Source organism: Dendropsophus ebraccatus, chromosome 3, assembly GCF_027789765.1.
Source record: "Dendropsophus ebraccatus isolate aDenEbr1 chromosome 3, aDenEbr1.pat, whole genome shotgun sequence".
NCBI classification, from domain to species: domain Eukaryota; kingdom Metazoa; phylum Chordata; class Amphibia; order Anura; family Hylidae; genus Dendropsophus; species Dendropsophus ebraccatus.
This window is the reverse complement of record NC_091456.1, coordinates 4,057,164-4,076,859: the sequence shown is the minus strand read 5'-3', so window position 1 is coordinate 4,076,859 and position 19,696 is coordinate 4,057,164. Positions and strand designations below refer to the sequence as shown.

Here is a 19,696-nt window from a genome sequence, read left to right as displayed (position 1 = left end):
AACACCACACAGCACGCTGTATTCTCTACCTGTAACACCACACAGCACGCTGTATTCAAAAAACCTGTAACACCACACAGCACGCTGTATTCTCTACCTGTAACACCACACAGCACGCTGTATTCTCTACCTGTAACACCACACAGCACGCTGTATTCTCCACCTGTAACACCACACAGCACTGTGTTCTCTACCTGTAACACCACTATATTCTCTACCTGTAACACCACACAGCACGCTGTATTCTCTACCTGTAACACCACACAGTGCTGAATTCTTTACCTGTAACACCACACAGCACTGTATTCTCTACCTGTAACACCACACAGCACTGTATTCTCTACCTGTAACACCACACAGCGCTGTATTCTCTACCTGTAACACCACACAGCACACTGTATTCTCTACCTGTAACACCACACAGCACACTGTATTCTCTACCTGTAACACCACACAGCACGCTGTATTCTCTACCTGTAACACCACACAGCACGCTGTATTCTCTACCTGTAACACCACACAGCACTCTGTATTCTCTACCTGTAACACCACACAGCACGCTGTATTCTCTACCTGTAACCCCACACAGCACTGTATTCTCTACCTGTAACACCACACAGCACTGTATTCTCTACCTGTAACACCACACAGCACACTGTATTCTCTACCTGTAACACCACACAGCACGCTGTATTCTCTACCTGTAACACCACACAGCACACTGTATTCTCTACCTGTAACACCACACAGCACGCTGTATTCTCTACCTGTAACCCCACACAGCACTGTATTCTCTACCTGTAACAACACACAGCACTGTATTCTCTACCTGTAACACCACACAGCACACTGTATTCTCTACCTGTAACACCACACAGCACGCTGTATTCTCTACCTGTAACACCACACAGCACACTGTATTCTCTACCTGTAACACCACACAGCACGCTGTATTCTCTACCTGTAACACCACACAGCACGCTGTATTCTCTACCTGTAACACCACACAATACGCTGTATTCTCTACCTGTAACACCACACAGCACGCTGTATTCTCTACCTGTAACACCACACAGCGCTGCATTTTCTACCTGTAACACCACACAGCACGCTGTATTCTCTACCTGTAACACCACACAGCACACTGTATTCTCTACCTGTAACACCACACAGCACACTGTATTCTCTACCTGTAACACCACACAGCACTGTATTCTCTACCTGTAACACCACACAGCACTGTATTCTCTACCTGTAACACCACACAGCACTGTATTCTCTACCTGTAACACCACACAGCACGCTGTATTCTCTACCTGTAACACCACACAGCACGCTGTATTCTCTACCTGTAACACCACACAGCACGCTGTATTCTCTACCTGTAACACCACACTGTATTGTCTACCTGTAACACCACACAGCATGCTGTATTCTCTACCTGTAACACCACACAGCACTGTATTCTCTACCTGTAACACCACACAGCACGCTGTATTCTCTACCTGTAACACCACACAGCACTGTATTCTCTACCTGTAACACCACACAGCACGCTGTATTGTCTACCTGTAACACCACACAGCACCCTGTATTCTCTACCTGTAACACCACACAGCACACTGTATTCTCTACCTGTAACACCACACAGCACGCTGTATTCTCTACCTGTAACACCACACAGCACGCTGTATTCTCCACCTGTAACACCACACAGCACTGTATTCTCTACCTGTAACACCACACAGCACACTGTATTCTCTACCTGTAACACCACACAGCACACTGTATTCTCTACCTGTAACATCACACAGCACTGTATTCTCTACCTGTAACACCACACAGCACTGTATTCTCTACCTGTAACATCACACAGCACTGTATTCCCTACCTGTAACACCACACAGCACTGTATTCTCTATCTGTAACACCACACAGCACTGTATTCTCTACCTGTAACACCACACAGCACACTGTATTCTCTACCTGTAACACCACACAGCACACTGTATTCTCTACCTGTAACACCACACAGCACGGTGTATTCTCTACCTGTAACACCACACAGCACGCTGTATTCTCTACCTGTAACAACACACAGCACGCTGTATTCTCTACCTGTAACACCACACAGCATGCTGTATTCTCTACCTGTAACACCACACAGCACGCTGTATTCTCTACCTGTAACACCACACAGCACACTGTATTCTCTACCTGTAACACCACACAGCACGCTGTATTCTCTACCTGTAACACCACACAGCACGCTGTATTTTCTACCTGTAACACCACACAGCACGCTGTATTCTCTACCTGTAACACCACACAGCGCTGTATTCTCTACCTGTAACACCACACAGCGCTGTATTCTCTACCTGTAACACCACACAGCACGCTGTATTCTCTACCTGTAACACCACACAGCGCTGTATTCTCTACCTGTAACACCACACAGCACGCTGTATTCCCAACCTGTAACACCACACAGCACGCTGTATTCTCTACCTGTAACACCACACAGCACGCTGTATTCTCTACCTGTAACACCACACAGCACGCTGTATTCTCTACCTATAACACCACTATATTCTCTACCTGTAACACCACACAGCACGCTGTATTCTCTACCTGTAACACCACACAGCACTGTATTCTCTACCAGTAACACCACACAGCACTGTATTCTCTACCTGTAACACCACACAGCACTGTATTCTCTACCTGTAACACCACACAGCGCTGTATTCTCTACCTGTAACACCACACAGCACTGTATTCTCTACCTGTAACACCACACAGCACGCTGTATTCTCTACCTGTAACACCACACAGCACTGTATTCTCTACCTGTAACACCACACATCACACTGTATTCTCTACCTGTAACACCACACAGCGCGCTGTATTCTCTACCTGTAACACCACACAGCACTGTATTCTCTACCTGTAACACCACACAGCACGCTGTATTCTCTACCTGTAACACCACACAGCACTGTATTCTCTACCTGTAACACCACACAGCACTGTATTCTCTACCTGTAACACCACACAGCACTGTATTCTCTACCTGTAACACCACACAGCACACTGTATTCTCTACCTGTAACATCACACAGCATGCTGTATTCTCTACCTGTAACACCACACAGCACGCTGTATTCTCTACCTGTAACACCACACAGCACACTGTATTCTCTACCTGTAACACCACACAGTACACTGTATTCTCTACCTGTAACACCACACAGCACGCTGTATTCTCTACCTGTAACACCACACAGCACGCTGTATTCTCTACCTGTAACACCACACAGCACACTGTATTCTCTACCTGTAACACCACACAGCACTGTATTCTCTACCTGTAACACCACACAGCACACTGTATTCTGTACCTGTAACACCACACAGCACGCTGTATTCTCTACCTGTAACACCACACAGCACACTGTATTCTCTACCTGTAACACCACACAGCACTGTATTCTCTACCTGTAACATCACACAGCACACTGTATTCTCTACCTGTAACACCACACAGCACGCTGTATTCTCTACCTGTAACACCACACAGCACTGTATTCTCTACCTGTAACACCACACAGCACGCTGTATTGTCTACCTGTAACACCACACAGCTCTGTATTCTCTACCTGTAACACCACACAGCACTGTATTCTCTACCTGTAACACCACACAGCACGCTGTATTCTCTACCTGTAACACCACACAGCACTGTATTCTCTACCTGTAACACCACACAGCACTGTATTCTCTACCTGTAACACCACACAGCACACTGTATTCTGTACCTGTAACACCACACAGCACGCTGTATTCTCTACCTGTAACACCACACAGCACACTGTATTCTCTACCTGTAACACCACACAGCACTGTATTCTCTACCTGTAACACCACACAGCACTGTATTCTCTACCTGTAACATCACACAGCACACTGTATTCTCTACCTGTAACACCACACAGCTCTGTATTCTCTACCTGTAACACCACACAGCACTGTATTCTCTACCTGTAACACCACACAGCGCTGTATTCTCTACCTGTAACACCACACAGCACTGTATTCTCTACCTGTAACACCACACAGCACGCTGTATTCTCTACCTGTAACACCACACAGCACTGTATTCTCTACCTGTAACACCACACATCACACTGTATTCTCTACCTGTAACACCACACAGCGCGCTGTATTCTCTACCTGTAACACCACACAGCACTGTATTCTCTACCTGTAACACCACACAGCACGCTGTATTCTCTACCTGTAACACCACACAGCACTGTATTCTCTACCTGTAACACCACACAGCACTGTATTCTCTACCTGTAACACCACACAGCACTGTATTCTCTACCTGTAACACCACACAGCACACTGTATTCTCTACCTGTAACATCACACAGCATGCTGTATTCTCTACCTGTAACACCACACAGCACGCTGTATTCTCTACCTGTAACACCACACAGCACACTGTATTCTCTACCTGTAACACCACACAGTACACTGTATTCTCTACCTGTAACACCACACAGCACGCTGTATTCTCTACCTGTAACACCACACAGCACGCTGTATTCTCTACCTGTAACACCACACAGCACACTGTATTCTCTACCTGTAACACCACACAGCACTGTATTCTCTACCTGTAACACCACACAGCACACTGTATTCTGTACCTGTAACACCACACAGCACGCTGTATTCTCTACCTGTAACACCACACAGCACACTGTATTCTCTACCTGTAACACCACACAGCACTGTATTCTCTACCTGTAACATCACACAGCACACTGTATTCTCTACCTGTAACACCACACAGCACTGTATTCTCTACCTGTAACACCACACAGCACACTGTATTCTCTACCTGTAACACCACACAGCACACTGTATTCTCTACCTGTAACACCACACAGCACTGTATTCTCTACCTGTAACACCACACAGCACGCTGTATTGTCTACCTGTAACACCACACAGCTCTGTATTCTCTACCTGTAACACCACACAGCACTGTATTCTCTACCTGTAACACCACACAGCACGCTGTATTGTCTACCTGTAACACCACACAGCACTGTATTCTCTACCTGTAACACCACACAGCACGCTGTATTCTCTACCTGTAACACCACACAGCACTGTATTCTCTACCTGTAACACCACACAGCACTGTATTCTCTACCTGTAACACCACACAGCACACTGTATTCTGTACCTGTAACACCACACAGCACGCTGTATTCTCTACCTGTAACACCACACAGCACACTGTATTCTCTACCTGTAACACCACACAGCACTGTATTCTCTACCTGTAACACCACACAGCACTGTATTCTCTACCTGTAACATCACACAGCACACTGTATTCTCTACCTGTAACACCACACAGCGCTGTATTCTCTACCTGTAACACCACACAATGCGCTGTATTCTCTACCTGTAACACCACACAGCACGCTGTATTCTCTACCTGTAACACCACACAGCTCTGTATTCTCTACCTGTAACACCACACAGCACACTGTATTCTCTACCTGTAACACCACACAGCACGCTGTATTCTCTACCTGTAACACCACACAGCACGCTGTATTCTCTACCTGTAACACCACACAGCACGCTGTATTCTCTGCCTGTAACAGCACACTGTATTCTCTACCTGTAACACCACACAGCATGCTGTATTCTCTACCTGTAACACCACACTGTATTCTCTACCTGTAACACCACACAGCACACTGTATTCTCTACCTGTAACACCACACAGCTCTGTATTCTCTACCTGTAACACCACACAGCACAGCGCTGTATGCACTCCTGTCTGCATCATCAGCTTGTCCTCAGCAACCACACAATGTGAGACAGAGACATGGAAGAGTTGTCTCCTAAGGGGGGAGAGCAGTGGGAGCAGGAGACAATGTGGATTTGCACAGGGGCCATTTTTTTTTCACTTCCTGGATTTCTATCAGCTACCAGTGTGGCAGAACCGCACAGCTACGGTAATACATTGTATAGACACATCTATATTACTTTTAATAGAAAACATATTTTTCTTATCTTGAGTTCCCCTTTAGTCTGCCCTGGAAGCATAAGAGCTGAGCTCTGATTGGATGATACAGGCGGGTTCCTCCTGGTGATTGTCTTCTCTTGTAGTTATGGGCTCTTCAGCTTTTCCGGACAGAGATTTGTTGTTGTTGTTGTTGTTGTCGCCTGAGTTTCCTGCTGTCTGGTTTATCTGTATTGTTTAGTCGCAGAATATTGCACCGTGTAACCTCTGATCTGATAGTCACGTTCTATTACAGTTAATTGGTCCCTTTGTGCGATCAGTGTCTGAGAAGGCGGCCGGCGCTACTGGAGAATATCAATTGTAAATGTTAGATGATAAGGTTAGAAAAGCAAAACTAGAAAGTCATCGGTGCAGGCGGACGTTGTATCACAAGCCTTGGAACGTTCAGTAATGGATTCAGTATCAGTATCATCAGTGTCGGACTGGTCCACCGGTGGGCCCCCAGCTTTAGAACCTGCAGTAACACTGACTGGCATGTCTTTTCTCACTGGTTCTTCATTGGTGGGCCCCCAGGATCAGTTCCTCTGGTGGCCCCAGATACCCCAGTCCGACACTGAGTATTATTAATATTATAGGAAGTCTGGATTGGGAGGCCGGTCAGAAAGTTTTCTTACTGTATCTGCCGCGGCCCGGGGGTGATAGGTGGTAACAGCAGGTGGATTGTGGGTGTTTTACTTTGGCACTTGTCCTGGTGGCCATGAGCGGTGATACCCCCGGACACAAAGGCACTGTCCTCTGTAAGGGTAGTACAATGTGTGGGGGCAGGTGCCACGGAGAGTAATAAGCGCAGAGTCCGGCACTTACACACAGAGAGTAATAAGCGCAGAGTCCGGCACTTACACACAGAGAGTAATAAGCGCAGAGTCCGGCACTTACACACAGAGAGTAATAGGCACAGAGTCCGGCACTTACACACAGAGAGTAATAAGCGCAGAGTCCGGCACTTACACACAGAGAGTAATAAGCGCAGAGTCCGGCACTTACACACAGAGTAATAGGCACAGAGTCCGGCACTTACACACAGAGTAATAAGCACAGAGTCCGGCACTTACACACAGAGAGTAATAAGCGCAGAGTCCGGCACTTACACACACAGAGTAATAGGCGCAGAGTCCGGCACTTACACACAGAGAGTAATAAGCACAGAGTCCGGCACTTACACACAGAGAGTAATAAGCGCAGAGTCCGGCACTTACACACAGAGAGTAATAAGCTCAGAGTCCGGCACTTACACACAGAGAGTAATAAGCACAGAGTCCGGCACTTACACACAGAGTAATAAGCGCAGAGTCCGGCACTTACACACAGAGAGTAATAAGCTCAGAGTCCGGCACTTACACACAGAGAGTAATAAGCACAGAGTCCGGCACTTACACACAGAGAGTAATATGCGAAGAGTCCGGCACTTACACACAGAGTAATAAGCACAGAGTCCGGCACTTACACACAGAGAGTAATAAGCGAAGAGTCCGGCACTTACACACAGAGTAATAGGCACAGAGTCCGGCACTTACACACAGAGAGTAATAAGCGCAGAGTCCGGCACTTACACACAGAGAGTAACACAAAAGTAAACTGCGCGGTAAAGAAAGTGCGCCCAAAAATAATCACAACTCACAATGTCCTGTCTCCTGATGGATGGACGGACGGATGGTCCTGTCTCCTGATGGATGGACGGACGGATGGTTCTGTCTCCTGATGGATGGACGGATGGTTCTGTCTCCTGATGGACGGACGGATGGTTCTGTCTCCTGATGGACGGACGGATGGTCCTGTCTCCTGATGGATGGACGGACGGATGGTCCTGTCTCCTGATGGATGGACGGACGGATGGTCCTGTCTCCTGATGGACGGACGGTTCTGTCTCCTGATGGACGGACGGATGGTCCTGTCTCCTGATGGATGGACGGACGGATGGTCCTGTCTCCTGATGGATGGACGGACGGATGGTTCTGTCTCCTGATGGACGGACGGATGGTTCTGTCTCCTGATGGATGGACGGATGGTTCTGTCTCCTGATGGACGGACGGATGGTCCTGTCTCCTGATGGATGGACGTACGGATGGTCCTGTCTCCTGATGGACGGACGGTTCTGTCTCCTGATGGACGGACGGATGGTCCTGTCTCCTGATGGACGGACGGATGGTTCTGTCTCCTGATGGACGGACGGACGGATGGTCCTGTCTCCTGATGGATGGACGGATGGTCCTGTCTCCTGATGGATGGACGGACGGATGGTCCTGTCTCCTGATGGATGGACGGATGGTCCTGTCTCCTGATGGATGGACGGATGGTCCTGTCTCCTGATGGATGGACGGACGGATGGTCCTGTCTCCTGATGGATGGACGGATGGTCCTGTCTCCTGATGGATGGATGGACGGATGGTCCTGTCTCCTGATGGACGGACGGATGGTTCTGTCTCCTGATGGACGGACGGACGGATGGTTCTGTCTCCTGATGGACAGACGGATGGTCCTGTCTCCTGATGGATGGATGGACGGACGGATGGTCCTGTCTCCTGATGGATGGACGGACGGATGGTCCTGTCTCCTGATGGACAGACGGACACAGAACGTCTAGCCTGAGTGCTTGTAGTGGAGATAGCAAGTAAAGAAGTGTAGCTGAGTTGAGTAGGTTCAGGGACTGTCTTGGGGACCTTGCCTAAGTAGTGCAGTACTCTTCTGGGATGGCTTATAGTGACGAAGAAGAAGACTCTCATACTCACAGGTAGAATAAGTAGTGAAGAAGAAGACCGCCTTTTGCCAAACAAGTCCAGTGAGTATCCGGTTCGGCAGTACGAGTCTTAGGCTTGAACAACTGGGCAAAGCTAACCTCTCAAGACCACCCGAGTAGGCCGAGCAAGATCCAACAGAGAACTTCAGCTTCTGCTATTTGCTCCACTGCAGACTATTCCTAGAGTTGGATACTCCTTACGGTATAGGAATCCCAGGCACAACCGTAAGGGTGTGTTTAAACAGATTTTTGAAGCCAAAGCCTGAAATGGATTTGAGAAGAGGAGAAATCTTGGTCTTTCCTTTAAAACCTGTTCATAGTCTGTTCCTGGCTTTGGCTTAAAAAATCTGTCTGTGTAAAAACACCATAACATGAACAGAATGAACCCTTAGCATACCTTCAGCTGTGCACAAAGACAGGGGAGAGGGAGACGCCAAGTGAAAGTGTGTAGAGGCACTACAGTACATGTTTGTCTTCCGGCATGGTAGTAGGACAAGTTCTTCATGCAGAATGTGAGGAATGAAGGATTCATTGTTTGCTCAGTGATAATGGATAGAATACAACCTGAATGATCCCTTCTGTGACCAATAGGACAGCTGTAATGTGATTGTACTAGTGATGGTGGGATATACAGGATATATGAATATATTGGCTGGGGTGCAATAAGGATGGGTTCACACTGCGTTTTTTTTCCCATTTTTTCATGTTTTTTGCAAAAAACTGATGTACTTGGATCAGGGGCGGATTAACTTTACCATGGGCCCCGGGCTGTTCACCAAGCTTGGGCACCCCAACACACTGTAACTATGGTGGCACTAACTTAAGTCTTTTTCCTCCATAATGCAGCCTGTAAAGGACCTGTGGTGACATCATTGTCACATAATAAGGTCCTTCAATATATTCTCTAATGTTACTTCATTGTCTCCTGGCTGCAGTATTGCCCTGATTTGTGCAAAATTGCGGTAAAAAGCAGCAAATTTTATGCAAATCATGGCTGAACTGTAGTCTGGAGATAATACACCACTGAAAGTATAAGTCTGTTTGGGGGGCCATGAGCTTAGGGCCCCGGGCTACCGCCCGAAACAGACCTATTATAATCCGCTACTGACTTGGATACATTATAAAAATTCAGATGACCACGTTTTTGTGTAGGCTTAAAAAACTGATGTGGTTTGATCCACATTCTTTTTTAAATACTTTTTAATGTGGAAGTCAATGGGAAACAGGTACAAAATGCATGCATAGGATTTTCCCTGCAAAAAACACAGTGTGAACCCAGCCTAAATGAACAGGAGTTAAAGGGGTTCTCCAGCGCTACAAAAACATGGCCACTTTCCCCCTCTCTTGTCTCCAGATTGGGTGGGGTTTCAAACTCAGTTCCATTGAAGTAAATAGAGCTTAACTGCAAACCGCACCTGACCTGGAGACAAGAGAGGAGAAAAGTGGCCGTATTTTTGTAGCGCTGGATAACCCCTTTAAATGTAAAACATAATAAGAATTGGGGAGAGCACCAGTAAATAGTGAAGCAGTAGGTCGTGCTGTGCCCGCTTTGTATTAGTACTATATCTATGTGAGATAATAAAAGATTCTGCCCGATTGTTATAATTATAACTTTCTCATTTCATTTCCAGTGCCCGGGAACCTGGGATGCTTCAAGGACCACGGAAACCCACCGCCCCTGACCGGCATGACGGAGACCTCCAATAAGCAGACCATTCAGACCTGCATAGCAATGTGCCGGAGACAGCGCTACAAGGTTCACCTCATAACTTCTATGTTTAGATTATTGGTTTTAGTCTTGTTTTTGTTACTGATTAAAAAAAAGTGACAACCGACTATTGATCAGCAACTTGACCTCCAAATAACCCTCCGAGCATTAGAAAGAAGCTACAATGTTGCAGATACAGCCTGCCAGGGACTTGTTTACATCAGTGGTCTCAGGAGGGAGGGGAGAGGAGGGGGAGACAGAGAGAAAAGCTCACACACAGATTTTTGTGTCTTCGGCAGAAAGCAGCAGCTGAGAACTGGGGAAAGGAGACGGGATAGATAATAACAAGTATGGATGAAATTGTTAGTCTCACCATGGGCAGCAACATATCAGAAGTTATGTTTAAGTGCAATACCCCTTTAAGATGCAACATGTGCCATCTTTACCATCCCACCATCTTCCTTCCTTCACTTCCTTAAGCAAACAACACTTTAACCCATATGGCCGCTGAGATAGGGATGAACTATAGGGAGTGTAGAGTCACCAGCTAGAATTGTGGCCCCAGTATTTGGGGAAGCATAATGATGGCATAACCAGATAAAATAGTGACATCATACTGTAATATATATATACACTACCGTTCAGCCGCCTCTTCACTGTAGATGGTGACACTGGTGTTTTGCGGGTCCTATGTAATGAAGATGCCAGTTGGGGACCTGTGAGACGTCTGTTTCTCAAACTAGAGACTCTAATGTGCTTATCTTCTTGCTTAGTTGTGCAACGCGGCCTCCCACTTCTTTTTCTACTCTGGTTAGAGCCTGTTTGTGCTGTCCTCTGAAGGGAGTAGTGTAACGCCTGGAGTAGTGGATCCACTGGACCGTCACCAGCGATGGCACTAACCTCACCAGGGAGCGGAGTCTAAGGGGCCGCTGGTATTCACCAGAGCCCGCCGCAAGGCGGGATGGACTTGCTGCGGCAGGCGACCCCCAGGTCGCTACCCCTGGCTTGGTTGCTAGTGATGGCAGGCGAGGCGTGGCAGGAGCAGTAGGCAGGAGATGGTGCTGGCAGAGGTCTGTAGACGTAACCGCAGGTGACAGGCTGAACACAGGAGCAATGAAGTGACAGGGGAGCAGGAACCAGGAACAAGGACTAGGGACCAGGTAGCGGATAGGAATCAGGAACAGGGACTAGGGACCAGGTAGTGGAAAGGAATCAGGAACAACAGGGAGCTGGGCCAAACGCTATGGGAAGCATGTAGAGGCTCCAACACCTGTAGTAGGGCAGGGCTGGAATATATAGGGAGTGATTGGTGCAACTAACCAATTAGGAGCGCACTGCCCCTTTAAATCCGAGACAGCCGGCGCGCGCGCGCCCTAGGAGGCGGGGACGCGCGCGCCGGCCGGCACAGTGAGAGACAGGAGCGGAGGAGAGGTGAGGCGCCCCCAGGGGCCGAACTAGCAGCAGCGCCGGGTCCCTGCACAAGGACCCCGGCGGCTGCATGGGGCAGGAGGAGGTCGCAGCGGCAGCCCGGAACACGGGAAGCCGCCGCGGCCGTGACAGTACCCCCCCCCCTTTGGCCTCCCCCTCTTTCTTGCCTGCAGATGGCGGCAAATCAGTGATGAAGTCCATCCCTATGTGGTGCCAGGGAAGGTCTGGACCTGGCAAGGGCTGTAATAGGCCGGTAGGCCTTAGTCGGGAGGACTTGTTTTTGGCACAGATGGTACAGGAAGCCACAAAGTCCTTGACATCTTGGAACAGACTGGGCCACCAGTAGTGGCGGGAGATCCGTTGCCCGGTCTTTTGGACTCCAGGGTGCCCGGCCTCCAATGAGGAATGTCCCCACTTCAAAATCCTTCTTCGAAGTGCAGAGTGAACATAGGTCTTTCCGGTGGGTATTCTCTGAAGAGTAGAGGTGACGACTGGTACTAGGCGATCGGGAGGTATAATGTGGCGAGGGGATGTGGAGTTGTGGATGAGATCCTTCTGTAAGTTCTCCCGGATGTAGGAGGACATGGCCTCAGTCTCGAGTACGGAGAGAGGGTACACCCGACCTCGAGGAGAAGGAGTACCAGGAAAGAGGTCTTTGGGACAATCGTACGCCCGGTGAGATGGTAGAGAGTCCGCCTCCTCGGCAGAGAAGGCATCCGCCAAGTCTTGGTCTTCCGCCGGTAGGCCGGATAGAGGCTTGGCGGGGTCAGGTGACGACATAGAGTACTTGGTCTGAGGTGACCTCAGACACTGGTTGGAACAGTCCTGACCCCAACTGAGAATCTCCCCAGTTCTCCAGTCCAGCTTAGGGGCATGTAATTGCAGCCAAGGAAGTCCCAGGAGGATGGCGGGAGAAGAATGGGGCAGGACGTAGAAGGATATCTTTTCCTGATGTAAAGGACCCACCTGGAGGACTAGAGGTGCGGTCTGGTAGTACACATGGTCGGTAAGAATCTCGCCCGTGACCGAGGAGATAGTCAGGGGCCTGGCTAGTTGGGTCACGGGTAGCCGCCATCTTTGGACCAATGTTGCCGCAATAAAACTTCCTGCTGACCCAGAATCGAGAAAGGCAGTAGTCTGGTGATTTTGTCCTGAGGGAGTCTGGATGGAAACCGGCATAGACAAACTTGGAAAGGTGGCATTCACACCTAGGGACACCTGTCCCACCGGACCTAGGTGCGAGCATTTCCCGGACGCTTGAGGACGTTGGGGACATCTCAGCCGAAAGTGATCCGAACCACCGCAGTAGAGGCAGAGATTCAGCTCCAGACGACGAATTCTTTCATCAGGCGTCAGGTGAGCCCGTTCCACCTGCATAGGAATCTCAGGAGAGGGCTGGGACACCGGAATGTCAGGGTTCTGGAAGACCGGCGCCAGCTGGTGATGGCGACGGGACAGGCTTAGTCGTTGTTCATGCCGAACCTCCTCCTTCCTCTCCGAAAAACGAGTATCAACTTTGGTGGCCAGTAGGATGAGTTCGTTCAGGGAGGTAGGTAGGTCTCGGGCGGAAAGCACGTCTCTCACCCGACTGGACAGGCCCTTCTTGAAGGTGGCTATTAGAGCGGCCTCATTCCAGTCTAATTCTGCCGCCAGGGTACGTAACTGGATGGCGTAGTCGCCAACAGAGGAGCTCCCTTGAGAGAGGTTGAGGAGAGCAGTTTCAGCTGAAGACGCACGGGCAGGTTCCTCAAAGACGGAGCGAAACTCGAATAGGAAGGCCCGGAGATTGGCAGCAACAGGATTATCACGGTCCCACAGTGGTGTGGCCCAGGCCAGAGCTCTACCTTCCAATAGGCTGATGATGAAAGCCACTTTAGAGCGCTCGGTGGGAAACTGACTACTTAAAAGTTCAATATGCATGGTGCACTGAGTCAGGAATCCTCTGCACAACTTGGAGTCACCAGAGTATTTGCTTGGGAGAGCCAGTCGGAGTGTAGAAAAAGCAGCAGGAGGTGGTGTGCGCTGGGCTGTAGTATGCTGCTGTAAGGCGGCAGTGAGTTGCTGGATCTGCTGCGACTGTTTCTGGATTTGTTGCGCCTGTAGGGTGACCACTCGGGCTACTTCGCGGATATCAGGCACCTCGCCGGGATCCATGGTTGGAGCCTACTGTAACGCCTGGAGTAGTGGATCCACTGGACCGTCACCAGCGATGGCACTGACCTCACCAGGGAGCGGAGTCTAAGGGGCCGCTGGTTTTCACCAGAGCCCGCCGCAAGGCGGGATGGACTTGCTGCGGCAGGCGACCCCCAGGTCGCTACCCCTGGCTTGGTTGCTAGTGACGGCAGGCGAGGCGTGGCAGGAGCAGTAGGCAGGAGATGGTGCTGCAGAGGTCTGTAGGCGTAACCGCAGGTGACAGGCTGAACACAGGAGCAATAGAGTAACAGAGGAGCAGGAACCAGGAACAAGGACTAGGGACCAGGTAGCGGATAGGAATCAGGAACAGGGACTAGGGACCAGGTAGTGGAAAGGAATCAGGAACAACAGGGAGCTGGGCCAAACGCTATGGGAAGCATGTAGAGGCTCCAACACCTGTAGTGGGGCAGGGCTGGAATATATAGGGAGTGATTGGTGCAACTAACCAATTAGGAGCGCACTGCCCCTTTAAATTTGAGACAGCCGGCGCGCGCGCGCCCTAGGAGGCGGGGACGCGCGCGCCGGCCGGCACAGTGAGAGACAGGAGCGGAGGAGAGGTGAGGCGCCCCCAGGGGCCGAACTAGCAGCAGCGCCGGGTCCCTGCACAAGGACCCCAGCGGCTGCATGGGGCAGGAGGAGGTTGCGGCGGCGGCCCGGAACACGGGAAGCCGCCGCGGCCGTGACAAGTAGTACACACCGTTGTAGGAAATCTTCAATTTCTTAGCAATTTCTCGCATGGAATAGCCTCCATTTCTAAGAACAAGAATAGACTGTCGAGTTTCAGATGAAAGTTCTCTTTTTCTGGCTATTTTGAGTGTTTAATTGACCCCACAAATGTGATGCTCCAGAAACACAATCTGCTCAAAGGAAGGTCAGTTTTGTAGCTTCTGTAACGAGCTAGACTGTTTTCAGATATGTGAACATGATTGCACAAGGGTTTTCTAATCATCAATTATCCTTCTGAGCCAATGAGCAAACACATTGTACCATTAGAACACTGGAGTGATAGTTGCTGGAAATGGGCCTCTATACACCTATGTAGATATTGCACCAAAAACCAGACATTTGCAGCTAGAATAGTCATTTACCACATTAGCAATGTATAGAGGGGATTTGTTTAAAGTTAGGACTAGTTTAAAGTTATCTTCATTGAGAAGTACAGTGATTTTCCTTCAAAAATAAGGACATTTCAATGTATATTTATACACTGGATAGATGGGGGCGGGGGTATACAGCGTCAGTGCACCACTGTTTCCAGCAATAACCGTTCTGTGTCTTCAGGATATCTGTCGAAGCTTTGACTCTCATACAACCTGTTTGTGTCCTGAAGCTAAAAACCACAGGTGTCAGGATGACGGACATATTTCTATGATACAAGTGTAAATCACCTGACCGCGTCCGTCGCAGCCTCCTCAGTGACATTTACAGTCACCGTGCTGAGAGAACCCGTACTTCATAGGAGCGGGCTGCAGGGAATATTCTACAAGGATTGGACGTTTCTCTGATGATTTATGAGCTGCTAATTCTCAGGGCGCGGCCATTTTCTGCATTCTCGTGTAAAGGTGTCGCTGATACCAAGAAGATCCAGTTTCCAGCACAAATAGATTTTTTTTTTTTTTTTTTTTTAGAAATGCCGTTCCGGCAAATATTGAATTGACGTCTCTGACAGTAACTATAAGTCTTTTATCTTCTTCTGCCCCCCCCCCCTGCCAGACACTGAAAAAGGATAGCAGTATAATGGATGGGGGGGCACCTACAGGATAGCAGTATAATGGATGGGGGGGCACCTACAGGATAGCAGTATAATGGATGGGGGGGGCACCTACAGGATAGCAGTATAATGGATGGGGGGGCACCTACAGGATAGCAGTATAATGGATGGGGGGGCACCTACAGGATAGCAGTATAATGGATGGGGGCACCTACAGGATAGCAGTATAATGGATGGGGGGGGGGGCACCCACAGGATAGCAGTATAATGGATGGGGGACACCTACAGGATAGCAGTATAATGGATGGGGGGGCACCTACAGGATAGCAGTATAATGGATGGGGGCACCTACAGGATAGCAGTATAATGGATGGGGGGGGGGCACCCACAGGATAGCAGTATAATGGATGGGGGGGCACCTACAGGATAGCAGTATAATGGATGGGGGGGGCACCTACAGGATAGCAGTATAATGGATGGGGGGGCACCTACAGGATAGCAGTATAATGGATGGGGGCACCTACAGGATAGCAGTATAATGGATGGGGGCACCTACAGGATAGCAGTATAATGGATGGGGGGGCACCTACAGGATAGCAGTATAATGGATGGGGGGGCACCTACAGGATAGCAGTATAATGGATGGGGGGGGCACCTACAGGATAGCAGTATAATGGATGGGGGCACCTACAGGATAGCAGTATAATGGATGGGGGGGCACCTACAGGATAGCAGTATAATGGATGGGGGGGGCACCTACAGGATAGCAGTATAATGGATGGGGGGGCATGTACAGGATAGCAGTATAATGGATGATGGGGGGGCATGTACAGGATAGCAGTATAATGGATGGGGGGGCATGTACAGGATAGCAGTATAATGGATGGGGGGGGGCACCTACAGGATAGCAGTATAATGGATGGGGGGCACCTACAGGATAGCAGTATAATGGATGGGGGGCACCTACAGGATAGCAGTATAATGGATGGGGGGGGGGCACCTACAGGATAGCAGTATAATGGATGGGGGGGCACCTAGAGGATAGCAGTATAATGAATGGGGGGGGGGGCACCTACAGGATAGCAGTATAATGGATGGGGGGGCACCCACAGGATAGCAGTATAATGGATGGGGGGGCACCTACAGGATAGCAGTATAATGGATGGGGGGGCATGTACAGGATAGCAGTATAATGGATGGGGGGGCATGTACAGGATAGCAGTATAATGGATGGGGGGGCACGTACAGGATAGCAGTATAATGGATGGGGGGCACGTACAGGATAGCAGTATAATGGATGGGGGAACCTACAGGATAGCAGTATAATGGATGGGGGGGCATGTACAGGATAGCAGTATAATGGATGGGGGACACGTACAGGATAGCAGTATAATGGATGGGGGGGCATGTACAGGATAGCAGTATAATGGATGGGGGGGCATGTACAGGATAGCAGTATAATGGATGGGGGGGCATGTACAGGATAGCAGTATAATGGATGGGGGGGCATGTACAGGATAGCAGTATAATGGATGGGGGGGCATGTACAGGATAGCAGTATAATGGATGGGGGGGCATGTACAGGATAGCAGTATAATGGATGGGGGGGCATGTACAGGATAGCAGTATAATGGATGGGGGGGGCACCTACAGGATAGCAGTATAATGGATGGGGGGGCACGTAGAGGATAGCAGTATAATGGATGGGGGGGCACGTGCAGGATAGCAGTATTATGGATGGGGGGGCACGTAGAGGATAGCAATATAATGGATTGGGGGGGGGGGGCGTACAGATTTACTATAGTGATGAATGAACTACCTGCCTACATCTACAATGGTATAAAATTGAGCAAAATACACAGTTACATAAGCATCAACTAGACAGCCCAGGGGTCCTGCTTGTATTTACACAAAACAATTGTCTCTTAAAGGAGAAGTCCGGTGAAAATTTTTATTAAAGTATTGTATTGTCCCCCAAAAGTTATACATATCACCTATATACACTTATTACGGTAAATGAACATAAAGCCCTTTTTGTCCTGCACTTACTACTGCATCAAGGCTTCACTTCCTGGATAACATGGTGATGTCACTTCCTGGATAACATGGGGATGTCACTTCCTGGATAACATGGTGGATGTCACTTCCTGGATAACATGGTGATGTAACTTCCTGGATAAAAAATAGTGATGTCACTTCCTGGATAACATAGTGATGTCACTTCCTGGATAACTTGGTGATGTCACTTCCTGGATAACTTGGTGATGTCACTTCCTGGATAACATGGTGATGTCACTTCCTGGAAAAAAAAAAATAGTGATGTCACTTCCTGGATAACATAGTGATGTCACTTTCTAGATAACATGGTGATGTCACTTCCTGGATAACATGGTGATGTCACTTCCTGGATAAAATGGTGATGTCACTTCCTGGACAACATGGGGATGTCACTTCCTGGATAACATAGTGATGTCACTTTCTTTATAAAATGGGGATGTCACTTCCTGAAAAACATGGTGATGTCACTTCCTGGATAACATGGAGATGTCACTTTCTGGATAACATGGGGATGTCACTTCCTGGATAAAATTGTGATGTCACGACCCGACTCCCAGTGCTGTACAGGCTGTGGCTGCTGAAGAGGGTGATGGCAGGGGGACACTGAGGGACACAGGGCACTTGAGGGACACTGAGCATCCCCCTGCCATCATCCTCTCCAGCAGCGACAGCCCGCACAGCTCTGAGGGTCAGCTTGTGACATCACAATTTTATCCAGGAAGTGACATCACCATTTTATCCAGGAAGTGATGTCGCCATGTTATCCAGGAAGTGACATCACCATGTTATCCAGGAAGTGACATCACCATGTTATCCAGGAAGTGAAGCCTTAATGCAGTAGTAAGTGCATGGAACAAAGCACTTTATAAGCATTTAACATAATAAGTCTATATATCTCCTTTAAATTTGATATAATGATTTTTCGCACAATAATTGTCCGGTGTAATAGGGCCCTATGAATGACTCTATAAGGTCCTGGTAGGTTGGTACTGGTATGTGGAACCATGCTGGCTGCATCCCACAGAGGCTGGAGGGTACATAGGGGGTCTCTAGAGCGGACATCATAATCAAGGTGGTCTCATAGATGCTCCATTAGGTTCAAGTCTGGGGAATTAGATGGTTGGATGTCTTCATGATGTTTTTCCAACCAATGTTGGCCATTTCTAGCCGCGTGACATGTCGCATTGTCTCGCTGAAAAATCCTATCCATCCAAGGGAACACAACCAGCATGTAGGGGGGTACGGGATTCATACCCATGGGGTGGCCTTCACATGGATGAAAATGCCATGAGAACATTCCCCAGATTACAATGAGGCCACCAATGGCTTTTGTTCTTTCCGCAATGGTTACAGTGGGATCCTTCTCTGATGTTTCTTACCTGACACAACAACATCCATCCACTTGATGAAGCAGAAACAAGACTCATTGGAGAAGAAACCCTTTATCCATCAGTGGAGATCCAATTCCGATACTGCTGTAAAAATTGAAGCCTTTTCTGCTGATCCATCTTAGCAGAGGTGCATTAAAGAGAATGATGGCCGACCCCAGGGAGATGAACCAAAACACCGCAGAGACACCATCATATGTTACTCAAGAGATGATGTTCATGGTGTCTCCGTGGTGTATTGGTTGATCTCCCTAAGGTCGGCCATCATTCTCTTGAATGCTCTTACTAGGCTTTGCTCCCACCTTGCTTGGGTGCTTTTCTTGACTGGAGACCTCCCTTAGCTTTCATGTTCTTTCCC

At 48.8% G+C, this 19,696-nt stretch overlaps 1 protein-coding gene across 2 annotated transcripts in view; it reads left to right on the top strand.

Annotated features, from left to right (window-relative positions):
- KREMEN1 (kringle containing transmembrane protein 1) overlaps positions 1-19,696 on the top strand; it is a 136,364-nt gene that overhangs the window by 88,853 nt on the left and 27,815 nt on the right. For both annotated transcript variants that reach the window (XM_069963962.1, XM_069963963.1), the window contains one exon: positions 10,484-10,608. In XM_069963962.1, coding sequence (XP_069820063.1) covers positions 10,484-10,608 — 125 coding nt within the window. The remainder of the gene's footprint in view (positions 1-10,483; positions 10,609-19,696) is intronic.